Genomic DNA, 21,641 nt, shown 5'->3' with positions numbered 1-21,641 from the left:
TCACTGGAGAAAGCTAAGCCAGAGAGCACGAGGGACCCTGGGGCCCTGGGTAGCCAAGATCCCTGGCTAGGGCTGCTCTGCCTCGAGGGCTTCCCTCTTAGGGCCAGGGAGGACGGAGAGAGCCCCATGTCACTGGTGGGCCGGGTGAGGGGTCCGTGCTCAGCTCCTGCCAAGGCTCAAGAGGCCCCTGTTACCTGATGAGTTCTAAGAACCTTTCCCTGGGGGCTTCACTCACGTCCTCCTCATTAATAGCCACAATCTGGTCACCAGCCAGGAGCTTGTCCTCAGAGGGGCCTCCTGCAGAGGAGAGGAGAGAGGTGTGAGGGCTTGGGACCACTGCTGGGAGAGCAGAGGCCTGGGCGGGAGCCATCAGCGCCTGAGGGAGCTGAAGCGGGTACCCGAGCCTGCGGGAAAGAGTGTAGGCCTCACGGCCTGGTGGTAGCGGTGTTCGTGCCACAGCTGCCTGCGGCAGAGAGAAGGCAGAAGACGGAAGACAGAGCATAGCTCGGACCTCCTGTGGCTGCCAGTGGTGTGGGAGCAAAAGTCCCCAAGCCTAGGCCTGGCCCCCAGAGCAGGTGAATATGTGCTTTCCTGGTTGGGTTCTAAAGAGGGCCATGGGTTTCCCTTTCACCAGGTGGGATCTGCTCAGGCCCAAGGAATGACTTGCAGACCACTGAAGGAGGTAGAAGTGAAGGCAGGAGTGACAAGGAATCTTCTTACCTGAACAACATTTCTACTTGCTGGTCGGGAATGATGTAGGCAGTCACTTGCCTGAAGACAGGGGGACAGACTAAAAGACCCAGAGGGTTTATCTTCTCTCATCTCTGAGAGACACCACTCTTCAGTGAGGGGAACAAGCACAGGTTGGAAATTGGCTTTCTGCACTTCCCATCTCCACTTGCTGAGGTTAAGAAAGCAGACCTGTCTGGGGGCCATACCTTCCTGGTTGGGGTAAAGGATGGGGGTCAAGGGGTACCACCGGGTGTGCTGAATCTGGTGTTTAGCCAAGGCCTTGGAGAAAAGCTGTTCAGAGATTCAGGGAGAATGATAAGTCAGGCCCAGCCTAACTCAAGCCCCCAAAGAAATATGCACTGACAGGGCCCACTCTTGAACCAGCCTTGGCTCTTGTGTGTGCCTGCTTCCAAGGGCTAGATCCCAACTGTTCCCTCTCTCTATAAAGAAGTGCGCTGTGCAAATGCCAGAAGCAAGAACATACAAAACAATCTGTCACCTGAGCATGACCCGGTGGCTCTTGGAGCGTGGGGCCTGTGAGCTGAGGCAGCCGACGCAGCTCAGCCAAGGAGACTTACCACTCCACCTGCACTGGACCTGGCCACCGCCCCTGCCCCTGGGCCAAGTCTCCTGATAGCACAGGGACTTCGGGAGCAGGGAACAGGGCGGGGTGGAGGGTTGTGGTCAGCAGAAGCCCTGCTCTTGTCAGTTAGCCAGACTCGAACTTGAATTCCAAATCTGCGACTCACTGGTTGTGTGAACTTAGACAAGACCTTTCATCTCTGTCTCTCTCCTCATTTGGAAAATGGGAAGATAACAGTACCTCTACCTTATAAGAACGCGGGGTGGATACATGAAATGATGAGCACATAGCACTTTAGGTGGTTGATTGATGTCAGTATGAACTTGCTAGATGGTAGTTACAATCCTCCAACGGGGGCAATTCCTTCAACTCATTGCATTTCTTCTGTTTCCTCCTGCCAACATGCCAATCTTTTTTGTAGCGCGGCCACTGTACCCCTTCCCCACTCCCTCCCTTCCTTCCTTTTGATGGAAGCCAACCTCATGAAACTCAACTCTTGACGGCAGTGGTAGGTGTCAGTCTATTGCCACTTTCCCGGAGGCTGGCCCCACCATGACTGGTCCTCTATAGGATGCTGCTTGTCTTTCATCTTACCATCTTAAACACAGAACCAAAAAATCCTCTGCACTTGAGGGCCACCTGGGCCAGAAGCAGCAATCTGGAGCAACCTATGTCTTTATAGGGCCATGCCTGCCAAGCCCATGGTTTTCCGCGGCTCTCACCTGTGGCTCTCCTTTGTCCCTACCCCTCCAACTCTGCCTCTTCAATTTCACATGGCTTGAAGCCGATCCCCCCTTGTCTAGGAGCTTCCTTTGGCCCTGTAAATCCCGTCTCCTTTGAGGTCAAAAGTGGGGGCTCCTGGTGGCCTGCTACTAAGTTTTTCCTGATTCCTCTTACCCAGGACAGATTTGATTTCCCATCAGGGACTCAAAAACCTTCCAGCAGACTGCACGACTGACTCGGGAGCCTGGGGTCAGCCATGAACTCCTGTACTGGATTGTTTTTTCCTTTATGCCCTCTAGTTGAAAAGGGAGCTTACAAAAACTTTTTTTTTTCTTTTTCCTTTGAGGATTGCAAAATTCATCAAATTTCTGCTAGACCAGTTTGTACTCTGGCTGCTCCTCTTGACTGAGTGAGAAACAGTTGTAAACATCTAAAGCCTCGGGCCCAGAATGTCAGGAATAAAACTCCTTTCTGTCTGTCTTTTCTGTCAACGCCTAGTGGATGTGGAACGCAAGGGCACTTAGGCCATTGCCCCTTTTATTCATGACAGTGGGATTCCACAGTTCAGGTGCAGGCTTCCACTTGTTCCTTCCCACCTGGTCCCAATCAAGCCCCGCTTCTCCCACATCGGCATCAGACTGACCCATCCAGGTCCAAATCCCAGCTCCGCTGCCTCCTACCTGAGTGCCCCTGGACCCATCATTTCTCTTCTTCTATGCCTCGGTTTCCTCATCTGGTTAAACAGGGAAGGGGGACTACTCACTTTGCAGGATTGACTGGGAGGAATGAACAAGACAAGGAATGCACACAGTAGGTGCTTAATCAATGGCAGCTGTTGTTATAGCCACTGTGGCATTTGGAGATTCATTCCCCTCCCCTTCCTCTCCCACCTCTGGTCCGTATCCTGAATCCAGCCCTCGGTGGCTGATCTTTCTTTTGAGTGTGTACCAGTCTCCACAGCCCGGTGGTTAAGTGCTTGGGGACAGGAACTGTGTCTTGTCCTTCCCTATCATCTTGCCTCGCTAAGAGTAGGCAATCCATAGATACTTGTTGAATGGAATTGAATAGACATTTCTCATCCAAGGCAGCCTGGCTCTTTTATGAAGGTTCTACTATGAAGGTTCTACCAAGACTGTACTAAACCATCAACGGCAGTCTCTGTCTAGGCCCCAGGAAGACTCAGGGGTTTGTTTCCATCATTCTTAAAGCCCAGCTCCCTCACGCGGTCCTTAGCCAGCAATACTTTACCTGCTGTCTGTGAATTCTGTGGGATCACCACCATGAATGGGGGGAGCCCTGCTCTTTGGGAAGATGGGTGGGTGCTGGGGGAAGAGGAGCCGGGGCCAGGGGGACACTCTGAGGAACACCTACCTGGCCTCACAGATCGCACCACCACGGGCCGCTCACTGCCAGCCATGAAGCCAAAGTCATATAGAGGGTCTCGGTGAATGGTCACTTGTCAGAGCGTCTCTGTTGGCAGCTGCTCCCATTCCATAGCATTTGTGCTCTCTTCCTGCATCACATGACTGAGGGAAGGGGGAGATGGGAGCAAAACAAGATGCAAAGGCAACTAAGCCTCCTAACCGGCTGGGAGGGGACACGGAGGAGGGTGCTGGCCATGGCACATGGGGGCTCACACACTTGGCTTCCAGTGTCTTCTAGAATCAGCAGAGGCAACGACGGCCTCACAGTTCAGTTTGGAGAAAGAGGAATCTGGCAAGGAAAAGCCACCGTCTATGGGGCCAGAGCCAAAAGGAAAAAAAAAAAAAATCTGTTGCCACGGAACTTGACATTAGCGTCAGTCCTTTCCTCCAAGATACTAGGATTCTAGAAGGAGCCTAAGTGCAGGTATGTTATTCCAAAGGTTGACTGGCACTGCCCGCTGAATTGGCTAGTGACTCCCTAAGGGAAACCAGAACCTCAAGGAAGGGACCACGAGGCGGGCAAGTAAGTGGGGGAAGGAAGGCGAAGTCACTTCAGAATAGCCCTTCATGAATTCCTTGGGCAATTTTAAACTCTGATATCCCTTAGGTTCTATATAAAAGCAAACTATTTAGATGGCGTATATAAACCAATGTGCTGATGCGGAGGACCATTACCGTACACACTCAGTCGTACGTCATGCAGACTTACTTCAGGTAATGGGACAATAGGAAAGTGGCTCCTATGGGCAAGCAGGGGAGCTGTGTCTCATGGCTGCCAGCAGATGTGAACTCCAGTGGGCTGCGGGGAAATCACTGCCCCGGTGCCTGGAAGAGACTTCACACAGCTCTCCCTATGCCCACAGATGGAGTCGTTGAAGCTCAGAAAAGTTAACACGAGGACTTTAGAACGGTTCTACAGCAAGGACCAGGCTAAGGGCATGGGGACCGTGGAGCTTGGGAGGGCACCAGGTGCCAGAGGCAGGGAAGGAGGTAGAGAGGGCAATGAATGGCCAACGGGCAGGCCGGGGCAGGTGCAGGTGGAAGAGAGGGCACCAGAGCAAGAGGCTCACAGAGTCTTAGCTCCAGGATGTGGCACCGCTCAAGCCCCAGAAGAGTTCTGGTCTCACAAATGGGGCTGAGTTCCCTAGCCTCAGTGTGTGTATTCCTGAGAACCAAGGTTCCAGGCAGGGCCCGCTAAAACAAGATACAGAGGGGCAGGAGGTGATTAATCAAACTAGTATAAGGTTCGTAAAAGAGGTGGGAGGTTCTGACATGGGGAGAATGATTGCTGGCGAGCTCAGGATACCGGATTCCTCAGTTGCAAATGGTTTCAAGCGATTAGGTTGTTTATCAGGACACAAATTCGATAATTAGACTTTAGGATTATTTATCGGTGGCGGGGGGACGGTGGTAGTGGGAGATTTAGAGTAATTGTACAAAAGGGAAATACATAGTCTGGGGCTTGTCTCTTTCACAGAAGACCTCAAGAAGGAAGGCAGACCACAGCTGCCTGAATGACAGTCACATCAACTCTGGCTGCACCCAACCAAGCCAGCTTGGGAGGTTTCTATCGTCCCTTAGGGAGGCAGAAGGGGCTGGCCAGGATGTAGTCAGGGCCCCTGAAGGCAAATTCAGAAACTGGCTGCTGCGCTCCCACGCTGGTAGGACAAATGGTTACTTTCAATAGAAAGTCACTCAGAAGCTGGACCATGGCTGGCTGCTGTCCTAAGATAGGCACCCTCCCAGGACAGGGCCCTGATGACGGTGGCCCCAGGCTGGCACCTCTCTCATGTCTGAGCCAGGTGGCAGGCAGGAACTTGGCCTCGAAGAGATACAGAGAGCATCTTTCCTGCAGCTGCTATCTTGCCTCACCCCAGGGGCTGCTTCCAAAATGAGCCCCTCGCCTTCCTGTCTCTCATCTCATTGGGGCCCGAAGGAGCCTCTTCTTAGGGTGACACCAGCTCGTTTCTGACATGGGCCCCAGCCAGGGCAGGCTGGAGGATGTGTGCGGAGAGCAGGGACACTGGCAAGGAACTCCCAGGCATGGGTTCCAGAAACACTCAGTACGCTGTCCTGAGCTCAGGACCCCTGGCTGCTGCACACTCAGTTTTGCTGCCTTTTCCTTTTTCTGAAGCCAGGCATACTTTACTCTTGGCAGGGCCAAAGGCCCCGCCAATAATGATGCAAAGAACCACTCCTGGAGCCAGAAGAACCAGTGCACTAAGAGGCTTTTGTGACACAGGTGTTTTGCTTTCCTGTTTTAACTCACGGTCATTCATCAACAAGTATTTATTGAGTGCCTACTCAGAGCTTCGAGGGACACATAAGTTGCAGGGCTCTGCCCTCAAAGAGCTTCCAATCTAGTGTGGGGGAAGAAAGAGAGGTGTACACCGAACGGGAGAATCAGAGTGGTAACTAAGAACAGTAGCGAAGGTCCATAATTAAGGTCTAATTTTTTTACACATAGGCACCCCATCTACGCCCAGGGATCCCAGCTACTTCTCCTGGAGCCGCAGACATGTCTCACTCCCAGGTGGGCCTGAAGCACATTCGCCCCTGGGCTGTCCCTAACCGAGCTGGACTAACTGTCCCCAACTAGATCCTCCCCCCTCCCCCAATCAGCAAACAGCCCTTGCCTTCCACTGCCTGAGCCTTCCCAAGTTATCTCGGGTCAGGGAAGAAACACTTCCATTACCAGACAGAAGGCGGTTTTACAACGCAAATGGAAGTCAGCCCTTCCCTCCTGGGGTCTGCATCTTTCAGGGACAGTAGTGCAGTCTCTCTGAAATTTTTGCTAAGTGCCTGGAGACTTGGGAGTGACAATGAAAGCAAGCGGTGATGGATGACAGGAGCTCAGCTGTCCACGGGTCACGTGGCTTCCCTCCTGGGGCGGGGGGGTGGGAGGCAATTTCACTTTGAAAGATGTTTGGTTTCTGATCTCTTCCAACAGGGCAATCGGGAACAAAATCATGGAGCAGCTGAAGCTTGTGGTCCTCCCTCCCCTACCCACCACTCCCACCCCAGCTTTGTTTCTGGGACCTGCTCTATGTTTCCAGACACGTGCAATGCCTTTGTTCTGACCCCTGCCTACCCAAGGCCCCCGAAAGGTGTCCCTTCGCCCCGCTCCAGGCTTGCCCCCTCTAGTCAGTGACCTGGGTAAAAGCCTAGCCTTTCTCTTCTGCCTAATGATAATGACACTTTATAGCCAAGTGCTTCTTTTCATTTTTACACCCATTACCTCATCTGAGAAAAGGTGCTTTCACATCCATTATCTCTTCACAGTCTAACTATCCTGCCAGAGAGGCTTGGTGACTGCTCCTCCTTCATCTCGGCCTCCAAGCTAGGTGACGAAGTAGGGACCCACGGAGGCTAAGCACAATAACAACCCAGCTGGAGCCAGGTCTCTCTCGGGTGGGGCCCTCCATCCTGGCGTCCCCCCACCCCCACCCCGCCATACTGCCTACAGTCACACAGGGGCCTGGACCCTCTCTCTGGCTGTTCAGTCCTCACTGCAGGGCTGGCCTGGCCCCACGGCCAGCAGCACTCCACGTCCTGGCTGAGTCTGGAAGGCCGGCCCACATCCTAATTAACCTGTCTCTGATCCTGTTCACTCAGCGTTGTTGGGAGAATGAAATGAGATCATGGCTACAGAAGCACTTTGGAAGGTTATACACATCACATAGTTGTGGAGGCGGCGACATTAGCCGTAGCCTTGATCTGGGTGGCTGGAGGGGCAGGGAGAGGAAGCTGAAGATAAACTTCACCGGCTTTCCGAAGCCCAGGCCCATCCCCCATCAACTCCTTGCCTGCAAGAGGCAGCCCCACAGTGGACTCGGTCCCCTTGCTTCCCAGGCAGCGCCGTCCCTAATCCAGCTGTCAGGTGGCCTGGCTCTCTGTGGGCACGGACACTAATTCCTCTGTGGGCTAAACGGATCCCTCCTTGCCATCCAAAGACAGACCACGAGCTGCAGCGCCTACCGACAACTGTTGTTAGGCAGGACATGGCTAAGGGGCAGGCGAACTGAGAAGATGGACTGGTTCGGAGCTAATGCTCTTTCCCGGGCACTTCTGGGCAGGAAGATAGAAATGTAACAGCTAGATTCCCAGGCATCAGCTTTCGGCTCTCCATCTCTCCTGGCCATTGGCTCCTTTTTCTTTACATTTGGTTGGCTCCTTAGGGAGTCTTGTCACTCCCCTCGCAACTGGCAGGATTTGGAGCCAGGTGGGACCAATTAGCCCTCTGATTCCAATCACAGGAGCCGGGTTCTTCCAGAAGCTCCAGAGATCCAGCATGGCAGCTGGGCCGCCAGGAGAGGCCATCTATTCCTGGTGTCGAGGATGGAAGCCCTGTCCTTGGGGTTCTGACGTCGCTGCCCTGAGTGTCCTCTTGTAAGGAGCTCGGGCACGAACTCTTCTTCTTCTTTTTTTTTTTTTTAAAGACTTTATTTATTTATTTATTTATTTATTTGACACAGAGAGAGAGAGAGAGAGACCACAAGTAGGCAGAGAGGCAGGCAGAGAGAGGAGGAGCAGGCTCCCTGCTGAGCAGAGAGTCCGATGCGGGACTCGATCCCAGGACCCTGGGATCCTGACCTGAGCCGAAGGCAGAGGCTTAACCCACTGAACCACCCACGTGCCCCAATTCTTCTTCTTTTAAGGGGGCCTTGCTTTGGCTAGCTGCTCCTCACTCACTTGCATGCACATATAAATCACCTAGGGGTATTGCTACAATGATGCTGATGGAGAACTGACTGAGATTCTAGCAAATTCCAGGGTGGTGCCCATGCTGCTGGTCCACAGACCACACCCGGAGAAGCAAGGATCTAAAAAGAACACAATTCTCAGACAATGGGAAGGTCACAGTCCAGTGGGAGGACAGAGGGGTTTTTATTTCACTGGGTTATGGCATCAGAGGCCCCGGTTAAAACAAAAATGCTTTCCTGGAAATAGGACACATAAAATCATGCCAACGAAGGACTCACTGTCTGAACCAGGGAACAGGGAGGGCTCTAAGTGGATATGAAATAGGACAAGTAAGGTTGCATTAGGGAAAAGGAGAGTGGGCTTGAGTTAGCTCCACTGAAGAGTTTGGTCAGCAGAAGGACAGCCTGAGGACGCGAGACATCCAGGACTAAGGCCAGGAGGACGAACAGAGACAGGAAAGTGCAGAAAACAACTCTGTCCACATATGGCTTCACTCTGGTCCCACAACGACACATTTTACAGATGAGAAAACTGAGCTTTGGGAGGAGAGATTAAGCAACTCATTTTCCTACACCATTTCTGCCAAAAACCTGTGGCCTGAGCAGATGCCCAGCAGGTGACATCGAGGAAACCAGGTGGAAGGATTCAGCAGACCCCTCCTCCACAAGTGAAATGGGACACACCCCTGCACTCTGTCACAGCGGCCTCCCTTGAGTCACCCCAGCGGAGGAGACATGCTGCAGACTCAGAACTGACCTCTCACACGCCTCAAAGTCTACCCTCCCAGGTGGGGGCTTCAGCTCATAGGGTCTGACTATGGGCCCATTAACTTCAGTCATCACCAGAAAGATGTCCCCTCACCTCCGGCTGTCCCTCGGACACCTACAGTCTCCTCTCCCCACAGTGGTCTGTTCACACACTAATGGTACCCTTCCCCTCCCTTCCAACACTTCCATTATGCCCTCTGGAACTCTCAGTCAGCAGTGAATTCTCCCACGTTGCCAGTTTCTTCTCTGAAAGGACCCTTCACCCTTCTCTCCCCACTAAGGCCTCATTTGTTCCTCGAGGAACAAACATCACTTGCCTACCAGTTCCCTCAAATGGAAGCTGGCTCCCCCCACCCCGACACACATTCAGATCTCAACACCTTCAGGACCTACACATGGGGGTAGGTGGCCTCCTTGCTTGCCAGTGCCACCTCCAGGCCAGTACTCCCGCTTCCTTTTGCCAGAAATCCTGCTCCTTTGAGGACCACGCCTGCGGCCCACTTCTACCACCCCATTTCCCCCATTGCTGCTCTCTACAGCTTCCTGGGTAGCCCCACATTCACTGAGGACTTCAGTTCCTGGTTGCATGTGATCTTACCCTCTACTCCAATCCCTACTCTGACAAAATATAACATGAACATGAAAGGTACTATTTTAGTCACTTTTTCAGGGTACAGTTCAGTGGCATGGACTTTATCACATTGTTGGGCAACCATCACCACCATCCATCTCCAGAATCTTCTCATCATGCCAGACTGAAACTTGGGACCTATAAAACGCCAACTCCCCATACCCCTCCCCTCTCCCCCACAGTCCCCAGCAACTACCATTTTACTTTCTGCATCTATGAATTTGCCGAATCTAGGATTCTCACATAAGCGGATGCGTAGGACATTTGTAGCATAATGTCATCTGTGTTGTAGCATGGGTCATAATTCCCTTCTTCTGAAAGTTTAAATAATATCCCATATGTGGGACACCTGGGTGGCTCAGTAGGTTGAGCGTCTGCCTTCGGCTCAGGTTGTGATCCCAGGGTTGTGGAATCTAGTCCTGAGTTGAGCTCTCTGCTCAGTATGGAGTCTGCTTGTCCCTCTCCCTCAGTCCATGACCCCCTCGCTTATGCGTTCTCTCTCTCTCAAATTAATAAATACAATCTTTAAAATCTTTTAAAAATCTTTAACATCTTTAAAAAATAAATAATATAAAAAATAAAATAAATAAAAAATAAATAATAATGTATACATGTGCCACATTTTGTTCATGTGTCAGTGGACACTTGGCTTGTTTCCACCTTCTGGCTCTTGTGAATAAAGATGCTGTGAACCTAAGTGTGCAAGTGTCTGAGTCTCTGCCTTCATGTCTTTCAGGATAGATACCCACAAGTGGCATTGTTGGATCGAATGGCAATTCTAGGTTGAATTTTTTAAGGAATTGCTCTAGCATTTTCTACAACAGCTGTGTGGCTAGCACAGTGCTAGCACTGTGGCCAGCACTGTGCTAGCCACAGTACCAACAGGTTCTGGTTCCTCCACATGCGTGCCAACACGTGGTACTGTTCTCTGGTTTTTGTTTTTTTGTTTTTTGATGATAACCGTCCTAGTCAGTGTGCCCACTCCAACTCTTGATATCATCGTTGGTGAGCTGAGCATACCATGATCATGGGGAGGCCCCAACAACAGCTTCCTTCACTCAGTCACTCACTCCATTGTCACACCTAGACTTGGGGCGCACCACCTCCCTGGTCACCCTTGCCAACCTCCCATTCACTACTACCCCACTGGGGCGCCGGGGTGCCTCAGTGGGTTAAAGCCTCTGCCTTTGGCTCGGGTCATGATCCCAGGGTCCTGGGATTGAGCCCTGCATCGGGAATCTCTGCTCAGCAGGGAGCCTGCTTCCCTTCCTCTCTCTCTGCCTACTTGATATCTGTCTGTCAAATAAATAAAATCTTTTTAAAAAAAGATTACACTGCTACCCCATTTATCCTGCCAGTTTCCCTCCCCAGGACCCCCACTGCAGCAATAATCAGAAGCATCGTGATCGCTTATTCACTTCCCACTTGGTACTCCCTTTCCCTAGAAATCTCTTCCTCTAGTCTTTGCATCGGCAAGATGACTGTGTCACCCTTCAGGTTTCTGATTAAATGTCATCTCCTCCGAGAGGCCTTCCTGGAGCCTTTCTCCTAGTAGTTTACTTTCTTACTGTCCCCCAACCTCCTTCTTATCTTCATTTCCCTTCATGTTCAAATTAGAGCTCCTGGCCCACCGTTATGATCATTCTCTCGTACCCACCTTCAACTCCCTTCCTTTCCTCTCCCTTTACTACTCTTGCCTTGCAAAACCTCATTCCGTGATGAAATCAGCTATATGCTTTCCCTATGCCTGCATCCAACTAGTTGAAGGCAGCTGGAGAAAAACCACACAATTGGGTCCAAGGCTTTCACTTTATATTCACTGTCTCCAACCTGGTGTGGGCCCTCAGTGCTGTCTGGCCACCACTTTCTCACTCTCTCAGATGACTATATCATAGTTCCTCCTCTCTCCTCGATCTTCCACACCTCTCCCCCTCCCCCACTGGCCCCAACAAGCCTCAGCTGATGACCTTGCCCCGTATGTGACTGAGAAAACGTGAACCATCAAATGAGAGCTACCCCAACCCCATCATCTTACCAACACCATGTCTATACTGCACCCCACCTATTTCTGAACCCATGATTCCCTTTCCCCTCCAATGAAAACGGGGGATGTTTCTTTTCTTCTACCAATGGCAGGTCTCTCCATTTATGCTCTGGTCCCATCCCCTCATCTTCTCAAGGATTTTGCTCCTTTGGGCATTCACTCTCTTCCCTAAATCATGGAGTTCTCCACCTCTCCGGAATCATGCTAGCATGCTGATGAAAATCACCCATTCTTAAGAAAATAAACAGAAATCACTTCCCTCCACTCTATGGTCCCCTTACACAGTCCCTTTGGCCCGCTCCCCTTCACAGCAAAACTGCTCAAGACTTTGCTATACCTATTGTCTCCACTTTGTTATCTGCCACTTGCCCCTCGATCCCCTATAATCTGCCTTCCACATCCATTACTCCCCAGAGTCGTCCTTGTTAGGGTCACCAGTGGCCTCCAAGCTCTGGGGGGTGGTGGGCAGGCTGACTTCGGATAGCCCTTCCCATTCTCCATTCTCATCTTACTCAACCTCTCCCTGGCCGTGGACAGAGTTGGCCGGTCCCTCAAGGGGCTCTCCTCTCTTGACTTCTGCGATGATCTCCTGAGTCTCCAACAACCTCTCTGCTCGCTTTTTTCCTCGTCCCTTTTATGGGCTTCTCCTCTGCTACTTAACTACTGGATATTGCCATGCTTCCTGACTCAGTCCCAGGCCTTCCCTCCTCTGCTCTCTTTCCAGGTGATCTCACCAGTCCCCTGGCTTTAAGTACAACCCATATGCACACAATCCCACATTCTCAGTCTACCTCCACCTTCTCTGTGAGCTCCCAAACTCTTATTTCCAATGATCTATTCCAACTTCTCGGCTTTGGTGACTCACAGGGATATCAAACTCAAGATGTCTCAAGCTGAACGCTCGATTTTCTTTTCCCCTCTAGCCTAGGCCTCGCTCAGCCTTCCTCATCTCAGTACGTGGCACCATCATCTCTTTAATGACTCAAGCCAGAAACCTCAGAGTCATCCTGGAGTCCTGTCTCTCCCTTTCCATCACCACCCCCTCCCCCGCCCCCCAACAGCAAATCCCTCAGTAAGTCTTGGCAGCTCTTCCTTCACAACCTGCCCAACTCTCCCCATCTCTACGGCTATCACCTTGTTCAAGCGACCATTATCTGTCCCCTGGATTCCTGTAGCAGCCTCCTTCCTGTTCTCCCCTTGGAGATAATGCCAAGTCCAAATCAGATACTGTCGCTCCCCTGCTTAGAACCAACCCCAGAGACCTCTCCCGCTACAAGTGGATAACATCTAGACTCTTCTCTCCTGGCCTACAAGAGGCCCAGTGTGGTCTCCTCCTGCCTTCCTTGCCAGACCCCCTCTCATGCTATTCTTACTCTTGCCTGTTACAGTCTGGCCCCACTGGCCTTTTTTCAGTCTCTGAACACATCCAGTTCTCTGCCACCTCAAGGCCTTCCTGCTTGGTATTCCTTTTTCCTAGGGAAACTTCTCTCTCCAATCTCTACATGGCTGGTCTTCCACCCTTCAGCTCTCCACCCATATGTCCCCTCCTCATAAAGGCCTTCCCTGAGAACTCTGGCCTGGTGATTCCCATTGCTACAGCTTGTTCATTTCCTTCAGGAGACTCATCACGATCTATATTCATTTATGTGATTATTTGTCTATAAACTCTCTAAGACTATTGACTGGGTCTCTTTTGTTCAACATTGTGTCTCCACCAACTAGTATGGTACCTGGCACCTAGGAGGTGACTAATAAATATTTTCTAAATGGGTGGATGGACGCATGGGTTGGAGTGATTTTGAAGCGTACAGATCATGATTCTTTGGGCAGTCCATGTGATGCATTACCGAACGCCTACTGCTCTGTCTCAGCCTGTGAAAGGTTTCTGGATGGGGAGTCTGGCCAGTGAGAGAAACTCCTTAACATCTCTGGGCAGAGACAAGGGCAGGGAGGGATCTGAGGGAAAGGAAGATTCCGGGAGGGCTACGATCTAAGAAGAAATGGAAGCTGGCATGGCTCCAGTCCTTTTGGGGACCTGAGGGTGGGAAATCTAACAGCTACTCCTTCTCAGGGAAGGAATGTTTCTTTTAAGGGCAAACAACTCTCCTTTCAGAATGGCCAGAGGTCTGGGGGGTGGTGGGCAGGCTGACTTCGGATAGCCCTTCCCATTCCTGGCAGTCTCTGGGTAGAAGATCTGTTTCTTTTTCTGAGGGTTGCCTCCCTCCCTCTGTTCCTCCAGGTCTTCATGGCCCTGCAACTTCCTCCTCAGCTGAACCTGGAGAGGCATCTTCTGGAAAACCTGCTGGTGTCTGGATTCATTTTCTGGTTGTCCAAACAGTTGCTTTTCCCCAGTGGGCTGGAATGGAGAACACCTGTCACCCGTTCTGGCAGCTCACGAGGGGCAGGTAGAGAGACAAAGGCTGTTTGTCCTTCCACAAACACCTGGAAGCCCGGAGTCACCTCACAAAAGACTGACCCTTTGATGCTTCTGGGAGGACATTGTGGGGGACCTCTGGGAAGCGCCCTCCCTCCTCCCTACTGCTCCCCTCAGGGGCGACGCATCCTGTAGCCTCAGACACATTGTCTAATAGGCCCAGACACGCTCCTAAACCCTTCCTGCTGGGGCTGCCAGCCCAGTGACAGTTGTGAGGCCTGTGCCAGATGTGAGGCTGATGCCATATGGCACCGCGGGTCACAAGGTCTAAAGTGGCTGCCTCTGAGCTGTGGCAGAATTAGTGGGGAGGTCCTCGCATTTGAGTCCCCACTCACCTGTCACCGGCAGAGATGGGGGGAGGGGGAACTGGAGCAATGGACTCCTCACAGGAGCTGAGAGGAGTTGTTGTGTCCTTCCGGAGAGCCCTGGGGACCCCAGCCCCCACTGTCCACATACCACACTGAAGACTTCCACTTCCGAGGGAGGGAAAGGCAGAGATTGAGCCAGACCCTGGGGAGAGGACAAGGAATGGAGGGGAAGACAGCTGGGTGGGAAAGGGGGCCAGGCAGGGCCGGGGTGGGGGGAGGGGGCATGACAAGAGGCAAAGAAAAACACAGATATGGAGAAGTGAGACAAGAGGATGGCCTCCAAGACAGGGAAGGAGAAAGGACCTGATTGAGGAAGGCAAGCCTGGCAGGGAACCCTTGGCCACCAACTCCAGTCTGCATTAGCCCTTTGCAGGTTGCTCTTTAAATGCCCAGGTCACCCCCAGCTCTGCCCTCAGTCTCTCGCAGCCATGAGAGGGCCACATGGTGGGCAACGAGAAACTTCTGCTACAGGACTTGGGGTGACCAAGCTCCTTGGGGAAGGGCACTGTGACTACGCACCACTGACACCACTGACGGCCCTGCCCGTCTCATGGATGGGGCCATGGTGAGCCAGGCGGCCCCTCTGAAACAGCCTGAGGAAGACACCCAGGACGCCATCCGAACTCGGCCTGATTCCCCAGCCGCCAGAGGCTGTGTTTTTTTCTTGTGAAAGAGGATGAGCTCAGTTGGAGAAAATCAGAAGGGGAGAGGATTCCAGAAGGTGGGAGGGAATGGTCATGATGAGAAAAGTAGAATTGGCAGAGAAGGGAGCAGCAGACCTGAATTCTTCCCCTCAGTGAGCACGTCTCTCCGAGGCCAGGCCGGGCGGCAGTGCTCTGACACAGAATGCTAGGCCAGGAGAGGGTCCCTGGCCACCCAGCTCTCTCTCTCTCCTCTTGGATCCTAGCCGCTAGTCTGCCAAGGGCTGAACTGTAAACAAGGCTTGGAGGCCCGAGATGGGGAGCAGGTGTGGGCAGGAGCTGCTGGGAACATCCCAACAAGTGGCTGCCTCCAGCAGCCAGAGATCCAGGGCTCAAATAGCGCCCTTCAGGGGGCTGCCTGGCAGGTTCTGGCTGTACAGGGCTCCCAGCAAAGCCTCCTGAAGCCAAACAGGGGCCTCCTTGGCTGGCTGGCTGTGCAGTCTCCCTCCTCTTCGTGAGGCTGTCAGGCACTGATGGCCTGGGCCACCAGCCTGGGATGCCTCCAGGCCCTGACTCTGGTCAAATCCCACAGTTGGCATGGACCTGGGAGGTTATTTACTTCACCCTTGCCCACCCACTACAGACTTCCAGAAGCGGCAGGGAAAGGCTTTCTAGAGAAGGGTCTGCCTTTGGGCAAGTCTGCAGGGCAGAACGGAGAGCATGCTGGTCTGGAGACAGAAGGGAGTAGGGGGCTATGGCAGGGGTGTGAAGATGACAGCGGGAGTGGGGGAGGGGGTGGGGAAGTGGGGAAGGGGGTGGAGGGAGCAGTGGGCCAGGAAGCAGGAAGCTGAGCCAACGCAGGGAAATGGAGAGTAAACATTTGCTCCTCTCCTCCCTCGCTCTTTCCCTCTGTCTCATCTGGCTCTGCTGGGGCAGAAGGTCTTCTCCCTAGTGCCCCCGTGGGGTGCCTGTGAGGAGATGGGCAGGCCAGTCTAGTTATATCTGGACAAAGAAAAGCCTACCTATCCCGTGGCTTTGCCTCCATGCCCGTCTGCCCTCTCCTTGCCTGACACGACGCAGGTGGTATCTGAAACCCAGGCACCATGCCCAGCAGGCACCAGGCTGACCTCCTGGGAGGGAGCAGACGGGAGCAACCCTCGGCTTCCCCCTCTGTGCTCTGTCTTTGCGCTGTCGCTTTTCCTGCAGGAGTACCTGGGTGGGGGCAGTGCAGGAATCAGGCCAAGAAACAGCTCCATAAAAGAAGTTATGTGAGCAGAGGCCTGGTAAGTTCCTATCACCCAGCCTGGAGGTGTCCTGAGGTGCCAAATACAACTTCAGGAGCAGAGCCCTTCTATTCTGCCTGATTGCCTCTCCCCACTGAGAAGGAGGAAGGAATGGTAAGGTCTTTCCTAAAGAAAAGGGAAGAACCTATGGAATCAGAAAAGGGGGAGGGAGGTTGGTGGACCCTCTGCCTAAGAATATAAGCCAAGGGCATGAGCAGGTTCAGAGTTAGTATCTCGGAGAGCATGAGCGAGCACCCAAGCACTCTGCACTTCTCCTGTGATGTTAGTCTGGGGTGGGGGGTGCCTGCTTCCTGGAGGTGGGGACAGTCAATTTGCAAACTTCAAAGAGACTGTGGGCTTGTCTCTGGTGGGGATGGTGGTGGTAAGGAGATTGCGCCCTACTCTCCAACCAGGCGTGGGGAAAGACATTATCCTAGGGGATCCTGAGAGCTTGCAGGCTCCCTACTCAGCAACACAGATTCAAAAACGGACCCCAGAGTTGACTCACTAAGGTAGAGAACCAGAATCAGGCATTTCAAAAAGAAGAGAGAAGGGTAAGGAAAAAAGGGTGTTTTTTGTTTTTTGTGTTTGTTTGCTTTTGTTTTGTTTTTGTTTTTCTTTGCCTGAGCTTCAGTCACCCAGAACGTTCTATTAACCAGAAAAGCCCTTCCCCAGGCATTCAGGTTTTGGGGTTTTGGCATTTCAGTGTATTTGTATTTTTTTCAGTGATTAAAATCTACAGAGCTGGAACTCTGTTCCAGAACAAGACAAGCTCTGTTTCTGCCTCCCTTCTTGTAAGGAGAATAAGAGCGGAGTCTCTTGCTTGAGCACAGGCTCTGCCCACCAGTTTTTAGATACATTCACTCAGGCATGCGTTATTCATAGATTCAACAAAAATTTACCAAGTACCTGCTATGTGCCCGGGCATGGTGCTGAGTACTGGAGACAAGAAGAGAAAATAGGCCCTTGAGGGAGGCTGCAGTCTGGAGTGGGGGGTGTGGGGAGGTGTGTGGGGGGGTGGGAGGTGTGGGGGGCGTGGGGAGTGTGGAGGGTGTGTTGGGGGGAGGGCAGATATGTGAACAACATAAAACCGTGCATCACCTGGAACCACAAGGGGCAGCAGAGGATGTGAGGAGAGTCCAGAGGAGGGCCCGTTGCTTACCACCCCCACGAATTCCAGCAGACACCCACCCTGCCAGGCTAAGCTGAATGGGGAAGGTGAAGAGGGGGAGTCCAGCCAATGGTCAAGGCAGAGAAGGACATTCCAGGAAAGGAATGTCAAACGTGACAGCAAACAAATAATAAGGACGATTTAGGAAAGAGGGAAACTTCTAGGTATTTGAGCCACTGCAATGAAAAGAAGAAATCAGAGAACCAATTCAGGCAAAACTGAAGGGAGTCTTCAGTTTCTGGTTGCAGGAATGAGGGCAGAGGACTTATGTGACCCACGGGTTCCTTTCATGCGGCCTTGTGAGATGATGTGCTGCACTCAGAAGAGGCCACACTGACAGCCAGGGACACCGCCCAGCCCTTGGGTCGTCAGCCATGCACCCTATGTACTACCCAAAAGGTACACATGGGAGGCCCCCCCACCACATCACAGAAGGAAGAGGGAAGGTTAGACTACCCACAGATACACTGAGACGCACCCATGGTAATGGAGACCAAAGTAACAATGCTCCCATACCCTATTATGCCCACACTGAAGAGGGCCTGTGGAAGCCAGCTCTATCCAATGGGCCGGGGCCCATGGTGGGGAGCTAGCTACCAGCAGAACCACAGCAGGACCACAAGAGAAGCAGGAAGAGCCCCTCCCCTTGGGACCTGGCCATATTCTGTTCAGCCCACGGGGACTACCCTGGGGGAAGGAGGGATGACTTATTAACAAGCGCTGGGCAATTCTACTAGGCAAGTACAGGCAGTGTTTCCTGCTGCTGGAATCCTGGCCAAGAATCAAGCCCCCTCTCCCTCCCCAGGAGGTGGGAAGACAGCTTTGCTCAGCATTGCAAGTAAGGCTCCAAAAACTTTTCAGAAAATAATTCCTAACAGAGGTGCTCAGATAGAGCCATAATGTTGGATTAACAACTCCAAGCCAGCAGACCAGACACTTGTCTAATTAATAAAACTTATAAAGCAGAACAACTTATTGATGTTACAGGCACGACATTAAGTAGTACAACAAAGCCCAGATCCATGCAGAATGCTGCATGCTCTTTAGGAAACCCTTTCTTCTGCAACCTGTACGATCCCTTCTTTCATACCAACCGGGGCTCAGGAAAAGAGGGAACAGTGCAGAACTCCAGGCAACTGGCAAGGGTGGGGGGCAGCTCAAGGGGCCCAGCTGGGGTAGAAGAGAGGTGATGGGGGCATTTCTGCTTCTGGCACACATCTCCCAAAGCTTAGCTCCCGTCTGGGCTCTGGAGGTAGTGGATCCGGGCTGGAATCCCAACTCTGAGGCAAGTTACTCAAGCTCCCGAGTCTCAGTTCCCTCATCTGTAAAAGGGGGCTCCTGCTAGTACCTCCTTCAACCCACCTCCGTAAAGATTGATTATACAAAGTGAGCGCTCCATAGATCATGGCTATTAGCAATGATTATTAGATAAGCACCTACCAACAGGGTCTGCCTTCCTGTTGCAGCCCACTTGGTCTGCCTTTCCCCACAGAACGTAATGAGGGTGGTTCAGATCTCTCTGGACCTTGAGCCCTGACCTCAGATCTCCAAAAGGACTTAGCTTTTCTGTGGGGGGGAAACAAACCACTTTCCTACTTCGGCAAAACCCATTTCTCAGAACATTTCTAGAGGTTAACAGTGGGGCTGCTAAGTAAGACAGGGTGGAGATTCCAGCTCTGGTTCTCACCAGCTGCGGGGACCTGGGGCTTGTCCACCTTTCAATTTCCGTCTTTTCCATTTCCTCATCTGTCAAATGGGATAATAGGAGGATCTATCTCCTGGAAGGGGGGGGGTTGGGTTGTGAAGATTAAATATAATACATGCCCAGCACTTTCAACTGTGGCAGGCACACAGAAAGCTCTGACTGAGTGCCAGCTACCTTCCTTATCGTACCAGGATTCTTACTGCTGCCTAAAGAGCTTGTTAGCACAATGCTGGGCACAAAAGCAATCAGTACCTACTGTGATCATCCCTACCGTCAGTAAAGATGAGTGACTGGTGGCAGAAGAAGGAAGGGGGATCTTTTCTGAGCATGGGTGGCACTGAGTGACTTAGGATAAACTCACCTTTGTGATCTCAGCTGTCCCCCAACCCCCGTATTGTACACAGCTCAAGAAGAGAAAGTGGCAGGTATGTGCCTGCATGTCCCGATCTGGAAGGTTTCTACAAGTAACGCACCACTTCATGGGATGATCTTGTTTCTCGGCCTCATGATGCTGCGTGAGCGCTGAGAGCACTCCAAGGAAGGCAGGCCGGCGAGGGGGCCGAGGCCCTGGGGAAGCCAGGGTCTTGGGTACAGGAAGCCTGGAAGCCTGGAGTGGAGGAGAGGGGAGCTCCTCTCTCAGGGGCAGGTGGGAGGGTGGTGGGAAAGATAGGCTGGGGCGTGGGGGGGGGGAGTCCTGCATAGGGGGAGCGGGGGGAGCGGCCCGAGCCCCGGGAGGGGTCGCCCCTGCCCCCCTCGCCAGGCGCTGCCCTCCCGGCTTCCCGCTCTCCTCGCTCCTGCTCGCCCTCCTCGCTCCCCCCCTCCGGCGGAAAACTTCCTGCTCGCGCCGCCACTTTTCCACCGGCGTCCACATCCTCAGCCCCGCGCATCCTGTCCTCTAGTCTCCTCGGTGCGGAGAAGGGGCCCCGCGGGCTCCCTGGGGGGCTCTGGGCCGGGTGGAGGGAGGTTGGCTCCCGACGCGCCAACTCCCGCCATTGACAGCGGGCGCCGAGGGGGCGCGGGCCCGGGACCGGGGGGGGCCCGTGCCCGCGCCTCCCGGAGTCACTCTGAGGGGCCGGCGGGGGCCCAAGCGCTCCGCTGCCGGGCCCTGGCCCCCCACTCCCATCCCGTCCCGTCCCCTGCAGCCCCCAGCCTCCGCAGCCGGGTGCCACGCTTTCCGGCCCCTTCCCAGGCGAGCCCGACCCCGGCTGCTCGGAGCGCCGTACTTACTGTTGGCGCCCTCTCTGGGCCGGGGCTGGGCTGCTGCCTGGCCCCGGGAACCCTGTCGCCGTCTGCCCCTCGCGCTGCCCCGGGCTGTGCCCCGCGCCGACCGGAGCGGCCGCGGCGTCTGTAAGAAGAGAACGATCACGACTGCCTTAGAAACCCAGCCCCTGCTGTGACTAGAATCTTAAAGAAGGAGGCGACTGGCTCGGCCCCAGAGCCGCGGCTGAGGTGGCGAACTAGCGAGGCCTCTGGTAAACACGGCGTCTGCTGCCTCTCGGCAGCCCGCAATCCGCCGCGGAGGAGCCCCCCTCCCGTCCTCCCCCCTCCTCCGGCCGCGGGGCGGGGGGGCGCGGGGGAGCCGGGGAGCGCCCGTGCGGATAATCCAGCTGCGGCCAGGCGAGCATTTGGGACCGGCCCCCGTGCTCCACATCCATTTTCCCACTCGGGCATCCTCCCCAGCTCGTAGAAATTAAAACCGACGTCCAGGGGCCGAAGCAAATAACCTCAGATACACGGGCTAGTAATAAGTGTGTGTGTGGGGGGGATCTCAGGTTCGCTGTCGCCTGCCTCAAAAGCCCCTCGGTGCTGCTGCAAAGCAACATTTGAATACCCACGTCTCCACTTCCCGTTTCCCCCTTTCTGTGACAGGACTTGTGATAAGTAGCGACTCCAGCTGATTTGCTGGGGACGGTGGAGGTGGGGACCCCGGGAAGCAGGATACTTACTGTCTGCAGCGCCGGGTGCCAGGGAGTGGCCATCCCTCTCTACCTCAGATGAGTCACCTACTGTGTGCCTGGCCTTGTGGGACACTGGAGAAGGTAGAGGACTTAGTCCTGGTCCAGGTGCTATACAAGAGATAGGCACTGAGCCTGGGAGGTCTGGGTTACGCTAGAAGGATCGAAAGGGGAGGGGTGCAGAGGCCCTAAGGGGGCCAGCAGCCAGTGTTCTAACGGAGCCTCTGGCAGGGACAGGGGGAGAGAAGAGACTCAGAGGGACGGGGTGTGGAGGGTGTTCCTCCTCTAGGGCTGATTGTGACTCCTTCCTGGTCCCGGAGTGAGGGCCCACGTCACTCATTCCTCTTTCAAGTGTGTGTAGAAAGCAGCCAGTGGGGAGATTAAGCCTTGTGGGTTCCCTAAGGGAGCTACCCTCATCTTCCTACCTTGACAGTGACATCTGTGAAATGGGAACCATCTCTTACTTCTTCCTTTTT

At 53.5% G+C, this 21,641-nt stretch overlaps 1 protein-coding gene across 2 annotated transcripts in view; it reads right to left on the bottom strand.

The window, feature by feature from the left end:
• FRMPD3 (FERM and PDZ domain containing 3) overlaps positions 1–20,399 on the bottom strand; it is a 74,482-nt gene extending 54,083 nt beyond the window's left edge. The window contains exons 1-2 of one of the 2 annotated variants that reach the window (XM_032330570.1): positions 3,410–3,572; positions 195–297 (exon numbers count right to left, since the gene is read on the bottom strand). In XM_032330570.1, the coding sequence (XP_032186461.1) occupies positions 195–297; positions 3,410–3,455 (149 nt within the window). In that variant the 5' untranslated portion in view covers positions 3,456–3,572. Of the gene's footprint in view, positions 1–194; positions 298–3,409; positions 3,573–19,571 lie in introns of those variants that run through there. The other variant, XM_032330569.1, reaches the window with a different exon arrangement.
• Positions 20,400–21,641: the final 1,242 nt, after the last annotated feature.

This window comes from Mustela erminea, chromosome X (genome assembly GCF_009829155.1).
Source record: "Mustela erminea isolate mMusErm1 chromosome X, mMusErm1.Pri, whole genome shotgun sequence".
Lineage (NCBI taxonomy): Eukaryota > Metazoa > Chordata > Mammalia > Carnivora > Mustelidae > Mustela > Mustela erminea.
The sequence above is the reverse complement of the archived record's forward strand: the minus strand, read 5'-3'. Positions and strand labels throughout refer to the sequence as shown.